Genomic DNA, 15,257 nt, shown 5'->3' on the forward strand with positions numbered 1-15,257 from the left:
TTGCATTCTGGATTTTTATGTTTGCTTATTTTTAAAAAAATACTTTCATATAAATTCTGATTGCAAAAATTTATAAAAATTAATAAAAAAAATAAATTAATAAATGACAACAAAAAAATAAAATTTGATTTCAATCCACTTTGGACTCAAAATTGTTTATTTTTGCGAATAAATATAGCCTCCATTAGCTTTATTTTAAGCCCAAAAATTGATTCAAAATTATTTTGAGCCAAAAAATTGTCTGATATTGTAATTTTGCTTTCAAAATGTAAACGGAATCGGATTTTCTATTTCCTGTGAATGTATTTGCGATGACGCTTTTTTTTGTAGTAATTTTACACCTGAATTAATTCAATAGAAAATTTTATTTAAAAAAGATATTATTGAAAAAAAGATAAATTTATTTTGAAAAAATTGCAATTGTTTATAAAAATTAAATAATTTTACAATTAAATGTAAATTATTTATTTAAAAAATTCTCTTTATATTTGAATTTCAAAAAAAAAAAAAAAAATTCTAAACTTTTTGGCAAATAAATAAAAAAATTTAATTAAAAAATAATTTTATTTAAAATTAATTTTTTTTTTAATTATTAAAATTATTATTATTTTTTTGCATTATTATTTAATTTAAACGAAAAATAGTGAGAAAAAAAATCAAAGAAAAATTGGATTAAGGATGATTGATAGGTAAATTGAGAAAAAAGAGAGAGATATATATATATTTTTTTTTAATGATTTCGTAATGATTTCGTTTATTGCGAAGGACAGAGGCCCACCCGCCGTTGCCAATGTGGTATCGGCAGGTTGGCGATGAAATTTGGATACGAATGACTGGCGATCGTTCACTCACGACATGACATGATATGTGGACATTCCTTGCGTCACCACTTCATTGTCTAAAAAAAAGAAGCTCTCTTTTCTTTCTTTTCCAAATAGACTCTCAAAACACATTCGTTCAATATAATTATTATTGAGAAGAAAGCGACGCAAATTGGAAGTACAATTAATTTTTGACATTTTTGTTAATCGATTCTCATATATAAATGAAAAACAAAAATTTTTATTGCATTATAATAAAAGAACAAATTTTTTTTCTTAATCATTTAAGAGATTCGATTCACAAATTGTCATCAACAAAAAAAAAAAGAAAGGATTTAATGACCCCAAAAACTTGACATGTCGAGGCATGAATCGATATTTATATTATAAACATTGCAATAACAATAATCATCATTGTCGCAATAATAATTGTCATCGATTGCTAGTATGAATATAATGATTTCAGATACAATAATAATAATTATTATACTGCGTAATAATAATTATTTTATAATTATCAATTTAATACAATTTTAATAATTATCACACTACTCTACATACAATACATACACTGGCTGGATGTACCAGGCCTACTATTTACAGACGCATAAATAATATTAATAATTTTTTTTTTTATATTTGTTTTTGTATGTATGGTATGTATAATATTTATACGATACTATCTAAAAAGTATTTCGTTAATTTCACTACTACTTCTGGATTCTACTACTCTTTTTTTTTTTTTTCTTTTAAATATTTTTCATGGAAGCAGCAGGGTAACTCATCCGTTTCTCCAGGAGAAAGAAAGGTTTCATTTTTTTGCATTATATTCTGTACACTAATTTACAAAAAATTTTATAGTCTCTTATTGTCATGAAAAAAATTGTCTTTCAATCACCCGAGGGAAAATCACAGTCGTCCGGGTGATTTTAATTCCGTTGGCGGATGATGTGGTTCAGATCCAGCTGTTGAGCCAGATGACGATGATGAAGATGGTGAAACACCCGATGATGTTGTTAGTGATCTATTTAATCCGCTACCATTTGTTGAAAAAGGCTTAACATCAGTGGTAAATTTAGTATCTTGATTAAATGTTTTAACATCGGGGGAAAATGATTTGGCATCGGTGGAAAATGATTTGACATCAGTTGAAAAGGGTTTAACATCAGACGATGATGAGGAGGTGGGTGTTAAAATTCCCGGTGCAGCACCCAATCCACCTAATGTTCTTGAATACGTTTCAAGAAGGGACATATCACCTGAACCCTGATGTAGAGAACCGTAAAAATTTCTATAAAAATCAGGATGAGGTCTAACAAATTGTGAACCGGGATGCATTGCCGGATGAAGTGGATGATGAGGTGGTAATCTACTTGCTAGGGGGCTGACGAGTTTTCCCCCTCCACCACCACCACCACCCGTCGATGATGTAAAGGGAGACACAAGACTCGCTGAATTTGGACTAGGCTGATCACCATCCTTGCTTGCCATATCGGCGAGGGACCATATTCTTGGTTTGGTGGTTGCACTTCCGGTTGAAGTGGCACTCGTACTTGGCGGTAGATGATGACTTCCTGGTGATGTTGCCTCGGGCGATGGATGACGAAGGAGTCGCGACGATGGTAAATACGCCGGATGTTGAAGTTGCATTGGATGCCTTGGTTCCCTTTGATCAAAAAGACATTCCGGACTATCTGGACCACTGTCCGCTCGCGATTCACTCCATTCACTTTCAGCTTTCACCGGAAATCCACCAGCTCCACTCGATCCATGAAGAAGATCCAAACGATGAGCTGGTCGATCGCCATCTTCACTTGATCCAGTCCCTGAGTCTTTGGAATCTAGAAAAAATAAAAAAGAATTTTCTAATTTACAAATCTAAAATTTAAAAGCATCGTTTTTTGTATTTTTATGACCTATCCTTTCTGTATAAAAGTGCGGTTTCTAGAATTTACCTAATCGATCCTTGTCATCGACACTCTTCCTTCCACTATCATCGTCTTCGTTATTATTGTCCTCATCTTCCACCCTGTTTCTTGGCTCCCACGTCATTTTGTTCTCCTTCTTTAATCGCCGTCGGGCATTAGCAAACCACGTCGACACTTGTGTCAATGTCATTTTTGTAATAATTGCCAACATTATTTTTTCCCCCTTCGTTGGATATGGATTCTTTTTATGCTCGTTTAACCAAGCCTTAAGGGTACTGGTAGTTTCGCGGGTTGCATTCTTCCTCCTTGCTCCATTCAAATCAACCCCATAACTGTAACAAAAAAAAAAGAAAATAAATTATTATTACTATTTTAGTACTATGATTCCGGTAAATATATATTTATAAAACGGAAAGTTAAAAAAAAGGAATAAGAGAGAGTTTTGCAGAACTTGGGATGACACTCGATTTCAAGTAAAAAAAAAAAAAAAAAAACACGAGTCCTCTCTTGGAGGAAAGTTGGCGTCGGAAAAGTTATCCAATCGTGAGGCTCGTTACGCTTCAACCGTATAAAAGTCGAGTTCAAGGTATAAGCGGTAGGTATTACTTTCGTCCTGAGGCAGAGATCTCTATCTAACGGTTTAAGCTTCCTTTCTACCATCTTCGCAGTCCCTTTTTCCACTCATCCCAGTCTCGGTTGGTCCAACCGACCCTCCGGGATCCCATTACTAAAAGACTAACCCTTATCAAAGATTAAACTTGGATATAACTGCTGAATCGACGGGATCGAAATTAAATTTTCCACCACCAACGGTAGAGAGAAAAAGAGAGAGAGAGAGAGAGAGAGAGAGAGAGAGAGAGAGACTTCTTCAGATATCTCCTTAGGATTTTTTTTGCCTTTCATTCAAACAGATAAGAATCTATAGCTTCGTCTCTAAATTTAATTGTGACTATCATTTTCATCGTTTGAAAATTTATTCTCTTATAGGGCTCAAAAGTCGAAAATGGCTGCGGTAAAAGTTTTGGTAAATATGCGAAATTTTTTTGCCTTTTTGTATGGTTTAATAAAATCTTGTTTCGATTCGGAATTTTTGGAACAATAAAGTTGGAATCTGTAAAATAGTTTCAGATATAACCAATCTGAGTATGGTCGATAGTAGATAGAATTTTTGATTTTGCGACCCAAATGATAGAATCTGTAGTGGATTTTTTAGGGTTTTTGATACAAACTAAACTATTTGTTTAAACGTATCGGCCATAGGTTGGGGTGATTTTTAGTAATTTATTATTTTCTTCTACATATTTTACAGCTAGGGAATATAGTCATTAAAATATTTAATTCATTAGTTGTAAAATATGTAGCAGAAAATAATAAATTACTAAAGAGGACCCCAACGAAACATTTAAACAAACATCTAGTTTCAATATGATTGTATCAAGGACCCTAAAAAATCCACTACAGATTCTATTCAACTACATAGGTTGTTTGAAATAAATAAAATAGTTGCTTCAACAAGGACCCTAAAAAATCTCTTACAGATTCTATTTGTTTGAAACAAACAAATTACTTCAACCATTGTATCAAGGACCCCAAAAAATCCACTGCAGATTCTATTCAACTAGATAGGTTGTTTGAAACAAGGAATGGTTGCTTCAACAAATAAAATGGTTGCTTCAACCATTGCATCAAGTACCTTAAAAAATCTCTTACAGATTCTGTTTGTTTGAAATAAACAAATTACTTAAACCATTGTATCAAGGACCCCAAAAAATCCACTGCTGATTCTATTCAACCTAAGGTTGTTTGAAACAAGGAATGGTTGCTTCAACCAATGCAGTTCGGTTATGTAAAAATCTGTACTTTTTGGTCAAAAATTTCGGTGGAATTCGGTACAATTCTTATTTTTAAATGGCTCTTTGTATTCACAAATAGTACTAAATTTAGAAATGGTATACTTAAATATAGATTAATTTGCAATTTTGGATTTATAAATCACAGTAAAAATTGTTAGTAGACAACAAATTTCAAAAACAATTAAAATGGACGTCTTTCTGTACAAAACGGAATCGTACAATTAGTCAAATTGGCATGTAAGTTAGGTTATATTAGTAAAGTCTGATTCACACATCCTGCTCTCATCTGGTATACTGCCAAATGGTATATGGCCGAGTAACGTTCCCGTGATAATTTAGGAATGATACAACAGAATCGAGTAGAATTATTATGGCAGTAATGACGAAAAATTTATGAGCCTCTGTAAATATAGAAACCGACAAAAAAAGAAACTAAACTTTGTCATAGAAGCACCTTTTAGATTATACCAAACCTCAATTGAACTTAGTTCATTTTGGATTTTCGAACATATATTAAAATTTTGCTTCCGTAACCAAAAAAAAATGATGATAAAATTAAACAATAAAGTATATCCAAGGTTGTCCCGCGGGTCTTGAAAGATGGAAGAGACAGTACATAGGATGGTGGAAAGTTGGGTGGCGGCACCGTCACGGCGCGACGCCATTATTGAGCTTTATTTCACATCCCAACCAACCCTTGATGTAGAGGCACAACGTGTGCCATATCTATATACATATATATATATATATATATATATATATAAGTTTGTGTGTTCGTGTTCGCAGGAGTGACATCAGTGGGTGGCATTGTAGCCAGAGAGATGGGAAATTAATAAAACTGTCACTTATCTGCGCGCGCTTTGCTACCAAGGGATGTGCGCGCCTAGAGGCTCGACTCTCTCTCTCTCTATATATATATGGATCACACTGAAACGACGCGCTAAACATTTCAATTTGGCATCCGAGAGAGGCCTTCATATATATCTATCTCTCTATCTGTCCTGGCCTATCCATCCGTCTCTGGCGCTCGCACATACCAAAGAGTATATGCGATATTGAAAAAAGCTGCATCAAAATCAAAAAGAGGCATAAAAGAAAGGGGATAAAAAATAGTGCCATCAAAAGAGAAATATATAGTATAGAGGTAGAGATATGGAAAAAGTAGGAGAAAGTGGTAAAAAGAGGGGAAATTGAGAGAGAGAGAGAGAGAAGGAGAGCAAAAGCTTAACCCCGGTCTGTTTGCGAGAAGCAAATGGCGTTCTGCAGTTATTTTAAAATTCAGTTGAAAGAGAGGGGTGGGTGGGATCGGATTAAAAAATCAGAGTGGAAGCTTGTTTCTCATGATAACAGGCAGCCGGCCGAGAGAACGGGAACTGCTGCTTTCTCCCGGATTCTCTTTTCTCTCATTCTCTCTCTCTCTCTCTCCTCCCAATCTATTTCTCATCCCCCTTAACCTCACCATGGGTCTACCATCATCATTGCAATGCTTTAAATACGATGGTTTATATATATATATATATATATACCTATAGCCCCGGCAGGGAATATAGGCGCACATCGAACGCAGCCCTTTCCTCTCATGCGCGAACTGATCGCATCAACTGCTTGTTTCCATGGCGATTGCTAATCGGACCGTGCTCTTCAAGCCTCCTGCACCACCTCTCCACGCCTCATCTGCTCTTCTTTTTTTTTTCTAGACTTGAGTCGCGACATACCACTTTTGCAATACCCAAGTTGTTATAAGTCTAATGTCTCATTGCGAATGTTTCATGTTTCTGGTGCTTTTACAGAGGGAATGATAAGAGGAAAGTTTTTGGTTAATCTAATTAGAATTGCAATTAATCTAACTGGAATTTTGGTTATTATGGGTTTCTGATTAAACTGACCCGAAACATATGTTACCCTAAATCATAATGAAACCTAACTAAAATTTTAGTTGGAATGAGTTCTCTGTTATAACAGAATTGTGGTTAATTCAACTAGAATTGCAATTAATCTAACCAAAATTCGGATTAACCAAAATTCGGATTAATCTAACCATAGAATCGTAATGGTACGTAATAACTTAATGGTACGTAATAATAATAATGGTATCGTAATAACCAGAATTTTGATTAATCTAATCAGAATCATGTTACCCTAAATCCTAATCTTTTCTATATAACAACTATTCTGCTTATGAAATATAACAAGAGTTCTGATTATACCAACCATAATTTCTTTTTCACTTAGTAAAAAATATTTATCAGCGCAATTAAATTATTATAATTTGATTGGACATCGTTTCCATGAACATCTCTTTGGGATTTCCTATATTCGTATTTAATCAACAATGCTTTCATTCAAACTGCTCTGAATGACGATGATAACTTTCATAACATCTAGTATTATTAGAATTTTATCAATTCAAAAGAATTTGTCAAAGAATCATTTCACAATTATTATATGTACAGTACAACCCATTTCGGTTGAAGAATCATTATTACAATAATCATGAAATTATATTAAATATAATAAAACCCATTTTAATTAAAGAAACGTTTCACGATTATTGTAACCTATTTTGGTTAAAGCATCATTTTATATATTAAATACTACAATCAAACCGCAAATGTAAACTTAAGAAAAGATTGAAAATTTTGTTAAACAAGGCACATTAGTTGGCTATTTGAAAACCTAATGTGCGAGTATATATATATAAATGTGTGAGGCCAGTATATAGAGGAAGGCAGGTGAGCTCGTTTGGTAGGACTCCGCCCCTTGTTAGCAGTTGGGCATAAGGGTGATATCTAACCAAACACGACCCTCCTTTTTATACACGTGGAAGCCGCTGGTTACATTTTATCAGCTGGAGGTGTAGCCAATTTTCGGTATACAGTAGAATCTAACACGCCATCTTTATGTGTACGAAACTCGCGCATGTCGGTTATTTCAGCCTTATATTATATATATACATGATGTATATAGGGAAACCTCTTATCACACACCACTTGTTCTTACATCATTTCTTTATATTTACATACCAGGTTTAAAAAATTTACCTGGCTTTAATGAAACAGAAATTGTTTTACAATAGTAATTCATGTTTACAATTACAATTTGTGTTTGCAATTAGAATTCATGTTTGCAATTATAATTTATGTAATAATTAATTCGTAATATTCAATTTTTAAACTGGATTTACAAAGAATTATTTTTCAGATGGCTGCCATGGAAGGAGACTACCAAAGGTATATGTACTGTATTTATAAACAATTTGGATGATTTTTATAAGTGTGCGGAGTCAATTAGATGCTGATGCTAATATGTAGAATGTTTTATGGGAAATTATGCTACAGATTTTTCAAATTTTCCGTTAGGTGCTTTTTTAGGGTATACGGAAAGGAATCAGCTACAGACGCTAATTTGTAGAAGGCTTAAATAATTTGCTACAGATTTTTTAGTTTTTCCATTAGGTGCTTTTTTAAAGTCTGCGAATTAAATTAGCTACAGAGATGCTAATCTGTAGAATATGTTTGATGAAAAATTATGCTACAGATTTTTCACATTTTCCGTTAGGTGCTTTTTTAGGGTATACGGAAAGGAATCAGTTATAGCTACAGATGCTAATTTGTAGAAGGCTTAAATAATTTGCTACAGATTTTTTAGTTTTTCAATTAGGTGCTTTTTTAGGGTATACGAAAAGGAATCAGTTAGCTATACAGACGCTAATTTGTAGAAGGCTTAAATAATTTGCTACAGATTTTTTAGTTTTTCAATTAAGTGCTTTTGTAAAGTATATACAGAAAATAAAAAGCTACAGATGCTAATTTGTAGAATTTTTAATGAAAAATTCTACCACAAATTTTACGTTAGGTATTTATGCTTTTTTAAAGTATAAATAAACAGCTACAGATGCTAAAATTTCTAGAATGCAGAAAAAATTCCCAACTAAAATTTTTGCTACAGCTAAAGCAAACTATTTCATTCACAACCATATCTAAAATCATTGAACCCTTTCAATTCGCATGAGAACATTTTAAAGATTCCTCCACGACATTGATATCTTAATGAATATGACAAAACTTTTGATGTTACAATGTATAGTAGAATATATATACTCTCTTTCTCGCAGTTCATTTAACAGCGCGGCGAGCATTTATGCGATAAACATTTGTGCCAGAGACATAAGCAACCTGTAATGAAATGGCATCAGGTTTCCTTCTACTTCCTCTCTTTATATATATATATATGCGATTATTTATTCCGTACATGCTCAGCTATCACCAGATACGGCCTCTGAGGTATTCAAGATGTTTATAATTAATAGGAAGTCTCCATCACACCCGCATATATATATATATACATATATATATATACATTGTTGCTTATCGGTCAGACGAGATTCATAATAACCGCGCGCCGCATAATACAATAAAAAAAAAATGCCCGCTGATTAAATATTTATCTTACTTAAAACTTGTCAAGGATAATATAAAATTTGTATAATCTATCGAACAAAGTTGATGAAGTCATTTCTCATAAACAAATTTTAATGATTCAATAAATGTTTCATAGAAATCGAATTTTTATTTTTATAAATACATTAAGATAGTGTTTGATTTGTAGACTGAAAATGCTCATGGGAATATTTGTATTAATATACAAAAATAAAGTTTGAATATTAAAGCACAGTAATTTGTGAGCATAAGGATATGTTTTTTTTTTTTATCAACAAAAGGAGCATTGTGTTTTTTTTTATATAGAAAAAAACATTCTCATGACAGATCTGAGAAAACGAGTATCCCACGAATTTCTAGAGGGTATTATATGGCAGAGGAGAATATTTGTGGCTAATGATGAAAGTGAATATATATATATGTGGTGCCCGGCAGTCTCTAGTGTAAAACCCCATATACACATCGCTCATGCCATAAGGACGTCTCGCGTAAGATGATGAACTGCCATTTAATGACCGAGTTATGGCTGGGGTCTGCTTTTTGTATAGCTCGACCCTAGGACCGATGAGTATAGAAAGCTGTACTTTAGAGTCTGTGACACGTCTTGGAACCCTGATTACTAACTATGTATATAATAACAGATGCATTATTATAATTTTTAAACTTTCAAAATAGTTATTTAATATATTTAATCTTTATTCAATTCACAATGCCTTTTGACAATAAAATACACATAAGAGCGAAAAGAGTTTCTTTTATTAAAATTTATTTTTTTAAAAAAACTCTCTATTTTACTTTACAGTGAAAAAAAATCATAATTTATAATTCCTTTTTTGTCCCAGGCATTATAAATTATTAATTAATTATTTGATTGAATCATCCAAAAGTAACTCAATCAAATTCTTACATTGTTCGAAAAATTTCGAAAAATAAATCACACAGTTATTTAGATAAAATATAATTAAACGCGCTCCGAAGAAAGGAGCAAAAACGAATTATAGGTTATGTTTACCATAATCAATTATTTCTATTGATCCTCTTTTTGTGTATTTTCATTTTCAATTAAAAATTTCAAAAACATAACCTATAATTTTTTTTTTTTGCTTCTAAGGTCCCTTTCTTTAAAGCGCGTCACATTTATTTGAATCAAACAAATTAATTAATATTCATAAAAATGTTAATATTTCTATGAATATTCGTAATAATATTAATTAATTAATATTACAATAAATGACAAGATAAATTTCTGATATATTTAAAATTGTCAACTCTATACTCTAAATATTCCAAACTATATAAAGTTTATTAATTGCCCCGCAATTATTGACTGACAAAAAAAAAAAAAAAAAAATATGACAAGTTACAATTATCAAGAATAAATTTTAAAAAAATTTTTGATTGACAAATTGGCAAGCAATTTCTTTCTCTATTTTATTATTCTATTAGTTTTATTAGTTATTTAGTTTTATAAAAATGTCGAAACTCTATCTCTCTCTCTCTCTCTCTATATTAAGAAACAAAAACGATACTATAAAGTTTAAATAGCATATAAAATAGTAAATTTAGAATTTCTTGTCAAGTGTATAATTTAATTTTTAATTGACTTTCACTCGATTTCAATTACTAATGACTAAACGTCATATAGGAAGAGTTTGTTTTATTGTGATAAAATTTTCTATTTCTATATAAAATAAATTTTCTCAATTTAAATTTGCAGTTTTAGAAATCTTTAATTTGCTTCCTTTTTTTTTTAATAAAAAAAAAATTGGCTAAGATAATAAATTGAAAAAAATAGATATTGAAAAGTATATATATATATTAGTCGCAGATATCAGTTTCTTGAGTTTTTTGATGACCTCGCGATAGTAATTTATTGCATTTTAACTATATATAGTGTGTTCACTTGGATGAAACGACGAAATAGAAAATAAAGTATACCGGTTGGTCGACCTTCGATCATCGTCTCTCGCTTTATCATTATCGCTGTCGCAACTTTAAATAATATAAAATCGCATACTTTTAAGATATATATATATATATATATATATATATATATATATATATATTTATTTATTCTCATTTTATTCAATTTAAAATATAATACTTATCATTCGACACCTTCTTTGTGTATAACCAATGTTTATAATTAATAAAAAAAAGGGGGACATTAATTATTGTTGTAATAGAAACAAAATAATTTGGACTACTCTTGAAAGAGTTTTTTTTTTCTTTTACTACTACTATTTTTACTATTAGTAATTTTAATTAGTTTAATTTTAACTAATTTGCATTAGTTTCTCATATTTTGCGCTTTTGAATTAGTCAAATTTTACTAATTTGATAGTAACCAATTTTTTACTATTTTTTTTTACTACTGCTACTATTTTTTACTATTTTTACTATTATACTAATTGGAATTAGTAAAAATTGTAACTAATTTGAATTGCAGTGACTCACTGTTTGCTTTTGAATTAGTTAATTTTTACTAATTCGAAAAAAAATTATTTTTCTTACTATTTTACTATATTACTGATTTGAATTAGTAAAATTTTTTAACTAATTTTAATTATAGTGACTCTTGTTTTGTCAAGCGCCTTTTTTGCACGATTAAAAACGCAAAGAATATCAAATAAGCAAAATTGGGAATATATATATATATGTATATATAAATGAAATGCATCTCACGTTTGTCAATGGATTATACCCTGAGGCGCGTGCTGACACATCGGTCGTTGTACGGACAATACTTATTAATACGTGTCTCGTCAAATTCAAACGATGAACACGATTTTTTTCTTATATAAAAATGCGTTTGGTTATAGTCACTACTTCTTTTTTTTTTTCATTGTCTACCCTATATGTCCCCGGAAGCAGGGCCAATCCGCCGGAAAAGCAAGACCGTTAACCCGACCGATCTCGACCTCGCGGCCATGCATGCCAACAACACTATATGCATTTTATAGACTTTTTTTTATATATTAAAATAAATACTACTGTCATTCTTATAAAAAATTAAGTTTTTTTGTGGAATATTTCATTTCCCGCTACGGAAATATTCAGAATATTCCATTTGAACATTCAGAATATTCCATTCACGTTCCGTGAATATTCCCTTGGAACATTGCATTGGAACAATAGAAACATTCCTTCGGAATATTCCATTGGAACATTCGGAATATTCCTTTGGAATATTCTCGTTCACGCTCCGTGAATATTCCCTTGGAACATTACATTGGAACAATAGAAACATTCGTTCGGATTATTCCATTAAAACATTCGGGAAATTCCTCTGGAATATTCTTGTTCACGTTCCATGAATATTCCCTTGGAACATTGCATTGTAACAATATGAACATTCCTTTCGAATATTCCACTCACTCTTTGGAAATATTCCATTAGAACATTCGTAACAATCGGAAAATTCCTTTGGAATATTTGATTAGAACATTCTGGAATATTCATTTAGAATAACCATTCACGTTCCTTAAATACTCACTTGGAACATTCCTTTCGAATATTCTTTAACATTTCAATGAAATATTCCTGGAATTTTTCTCAAAAACGTTCCAAAGATAAAACATTTTTATATTCCTGGAAATATGGATGGAATATTCCAAAAGATGTTTCAATTGTTGTAATTAAATATTCCAAAGGAATTTTCCTATTGTTCCGAATGTTCTAATGGAATATTACAAAGAAATAATGCGATTGTTCCAAATCGAATATTTCAAAGAAATATTTGGAATGTTCAAATGAAATATTTCCGGAACGTAAAAGGAATATTTTAAAGGAATATCCCCAAGGAATGTTCCGAATATTCCAATGGAATATTGTATAAGAATATATTGAGAATTCCAATGGAATATTCACGGAACGTGAACGGAATATTCCACAGGAGTATTCAAAATATTCCATAGGAGTATTCAAAATATTCCAATGAAATATTCTCGGAAAACGTGAATGGTATTTTTCAAAATAAGATTCCGATTGTTCTATAATGGAATATTCCAATTGTTCCAGTGAAATATTCCGATTGTTCCAATGGAATATTCCAAATGTTCCATTGGAATATTATTCTTAGAATGTGAATTTAATTTTTGATAAATAAATTTTTGGATCCCCGCCAGAAAATATTTGAAACTGATGACTATAATTATATAAAACATAATTGTCGAAATGAATGTGTCAATTATGCCAGACATATACTTTCGCATAATTGAAAACGTAATTAATTTGGAAATCAAGTAACGGATTGAAAATGTTGCATTATCTGGTCGACATGGGGTTATCTAATCAAGTCAATTAGGAGAGCTGAAATAGATGTCGAAGGCGGATGTGTCGTAATCTAAATAAACAAAAGGAGACAAATTCACTCTCGCGCACACACATATATGTATATATATATATATATACATATAAAAAAGTTGAGAGAATAATTAATTCAATAATTAAGAAAATGTATTTAAGAAAAATTAGTTCAACTAAAGGAAATGAATTGTTAATCGCTTTTAATGAATTTTCATGCGATTAAATTGTTTCTTGGAAACAAATGAAGAAAATGACAATGTTGCGGAAAATAGTGATAATGACTGAAAAATAGTGTTTATATAGTACAAAAAAAAGTTTCTTTTTTACTACAAAAAATTATTTATAGTAAAAAAATTTATTTTCGGTACTACAAAAAATGATTTGTAGTACTAAAGTTATTTTTAGTACTATAAAAAAATTATTTTTAGTACTACAAAAAAAATAACTTTTTTACTACAAATAATTTTTTTTGTATAGTACTAAAAATAACTTTTTGTAGTATAAATTTTTTTTTCATTTTTGCATTTTGATAGATAAAAACTGTAAATTTTATTCATTTTCCCCAAAAAAAAAAAAAAATATGTCGGTATTACATATCTTGGATAAAAGGGAAGGGGAAAAAAATGAACTACCACGACTAGACCGAATGGATGCTAAGCAAGCTGTAGTACTTGATCGCTTCCGCGCATACGAAACAGTTTCGCACACCGGAAGTACGTCAGATTCCTCTTGAGGTACCCGACAACGCGTTGTCGGCCCACGTTACCTTACCTGGGAAACAACCAAGTCAGCGCGACGTGACTTTGAACCACATCTGTGCCAATAATCATCGTCAATTTAAATTCGTCATTGAAATTCGTTACTGATCAACGTCCAGGCAATATTTTTTTTATATATATATATATTTATATGCATTGCCTAATTTCACTTCCGCATACCTTATTCTTAATTTAATTGCCCCCACAACATTAAGAAAAAACGAATTTAAAATAACTGATTAACTAAAATAATTAAAATAACTAATGAACTAACTGAAATAATTAAGGTTTTAATTAGAAAAGGTTTTAGTTAGAAAAGGTTTTAGTTAAAAAAGGTTTTAGTAGAAATGGTTTTAGTTAGAAAAGGTTTTATAGTAGAAATGGTTTTAGTTAGAAAAGGTTTTAGTAGGCAAGGGTTTAGAAGTAAAGGTTTTAGTAATAAAGATTGTAGTACGCAAGGTTTTAGTAAAAAAGGTTTTAGTTAAAAAAGCTTATAGTAGAAAAGGTTTTAGTAATAAAGATTGTAGTACGCAAGGTTTTAGTAAAAAAAGGTTTTAGTTAAAAAAGCTTATAGTAGAAAAGGTTTTAGTTAGAAAAGGTTTTAGTTAGGAAAAGTTTTAGTTAAAAAGGTATTAGTAATACTTTTCTACTACAACCTTGCGTACTAAAACCTGTATTACTAAAACCTTTTCTACTACAACCTTGCATATACTAACATCTTTATTATTATAACATTTTCTAACTAAAACCCTTTTTAGTAAAACCTAATCAGCAAGGTTTTAATTAGAAGGGTTTTAGTAGAAAAGGTTTTAGTTAAGAATATAATTTAGTAGAAATGCTTTTAGTAGGAAAGGTTTTAGTTAAAAAGGTGCTTCTTTTTTTATTTAAAAAAAAAAACGTTTTAAAACGGAAAAAATTTATTTTTGAATCTTTGAGAGTAATGAAAGATAGAATTATATACTAATTACCGCAACTCATGACACTTATTCTCAAGTTGTCCTTCTTGTGTCTTTTTTTTATCTCTTTTTTTCTTTTTCTCTCTCTTTCTCCTTTTCTCTCTCTCTCTCCCCTACTCTTATAGTCCGATTTCTAATCTTCAGCGGCAAAAGATTGATTTATCAATATGGACCTTTCACCGGTCGAGTTATGA

General features: G+C 30.8%; 1 protein-coding gene across 1 annotated transcript in view; it reads right to left on the bottom strand.

The window, feature by feature from the left end:
* Positions 1 to 721: 721 nt before the first annotated feature.
* LOC127288555 (iroquois-class homeodomain protein IRX-3-like) overlaps positions 722 to 15,257 on the bottom strand; it is a 46,466-nt gene continuing 31,930 nt past the window's right edge. Inside the window, exons 4-5 of the mRNA XM_051316071.1 lie at positions 2,777 to 3,081; positions 722 to 2,662 (exon numbers count right to left, since the gene is read on the bottom strand). Coding sequence (XP_051172028.1) covers positions 1,731 to 2,662; positions 2,777 to 3,081 — 1,237 coding nt within the window. The 3' untranslated portion in view covers positions 722 to 1,730. The remainder of the gene's footprint in view (positions 2,663 to 2,776; positions 3,082 to 15,257) is intronic.

This window comes from Leptopilina boulardi, unplaced genomic scaffold (assembly GCF_019393585.1).
Source record: "Leptopilina boulardi isolate dan_hultmark-lab unplaced genomic scaffold, ZJU_Lbou_2.1 LbouV2_392, whole genome shotgun sequence".
Classification (NCBI taxonomy): domain Eukaryota; kingdom Metazoa; phylum Arthropoda; class Insecta; order Hymenoptera; family Figitidae; genus Leptopilina; species Leptopilina boulardi.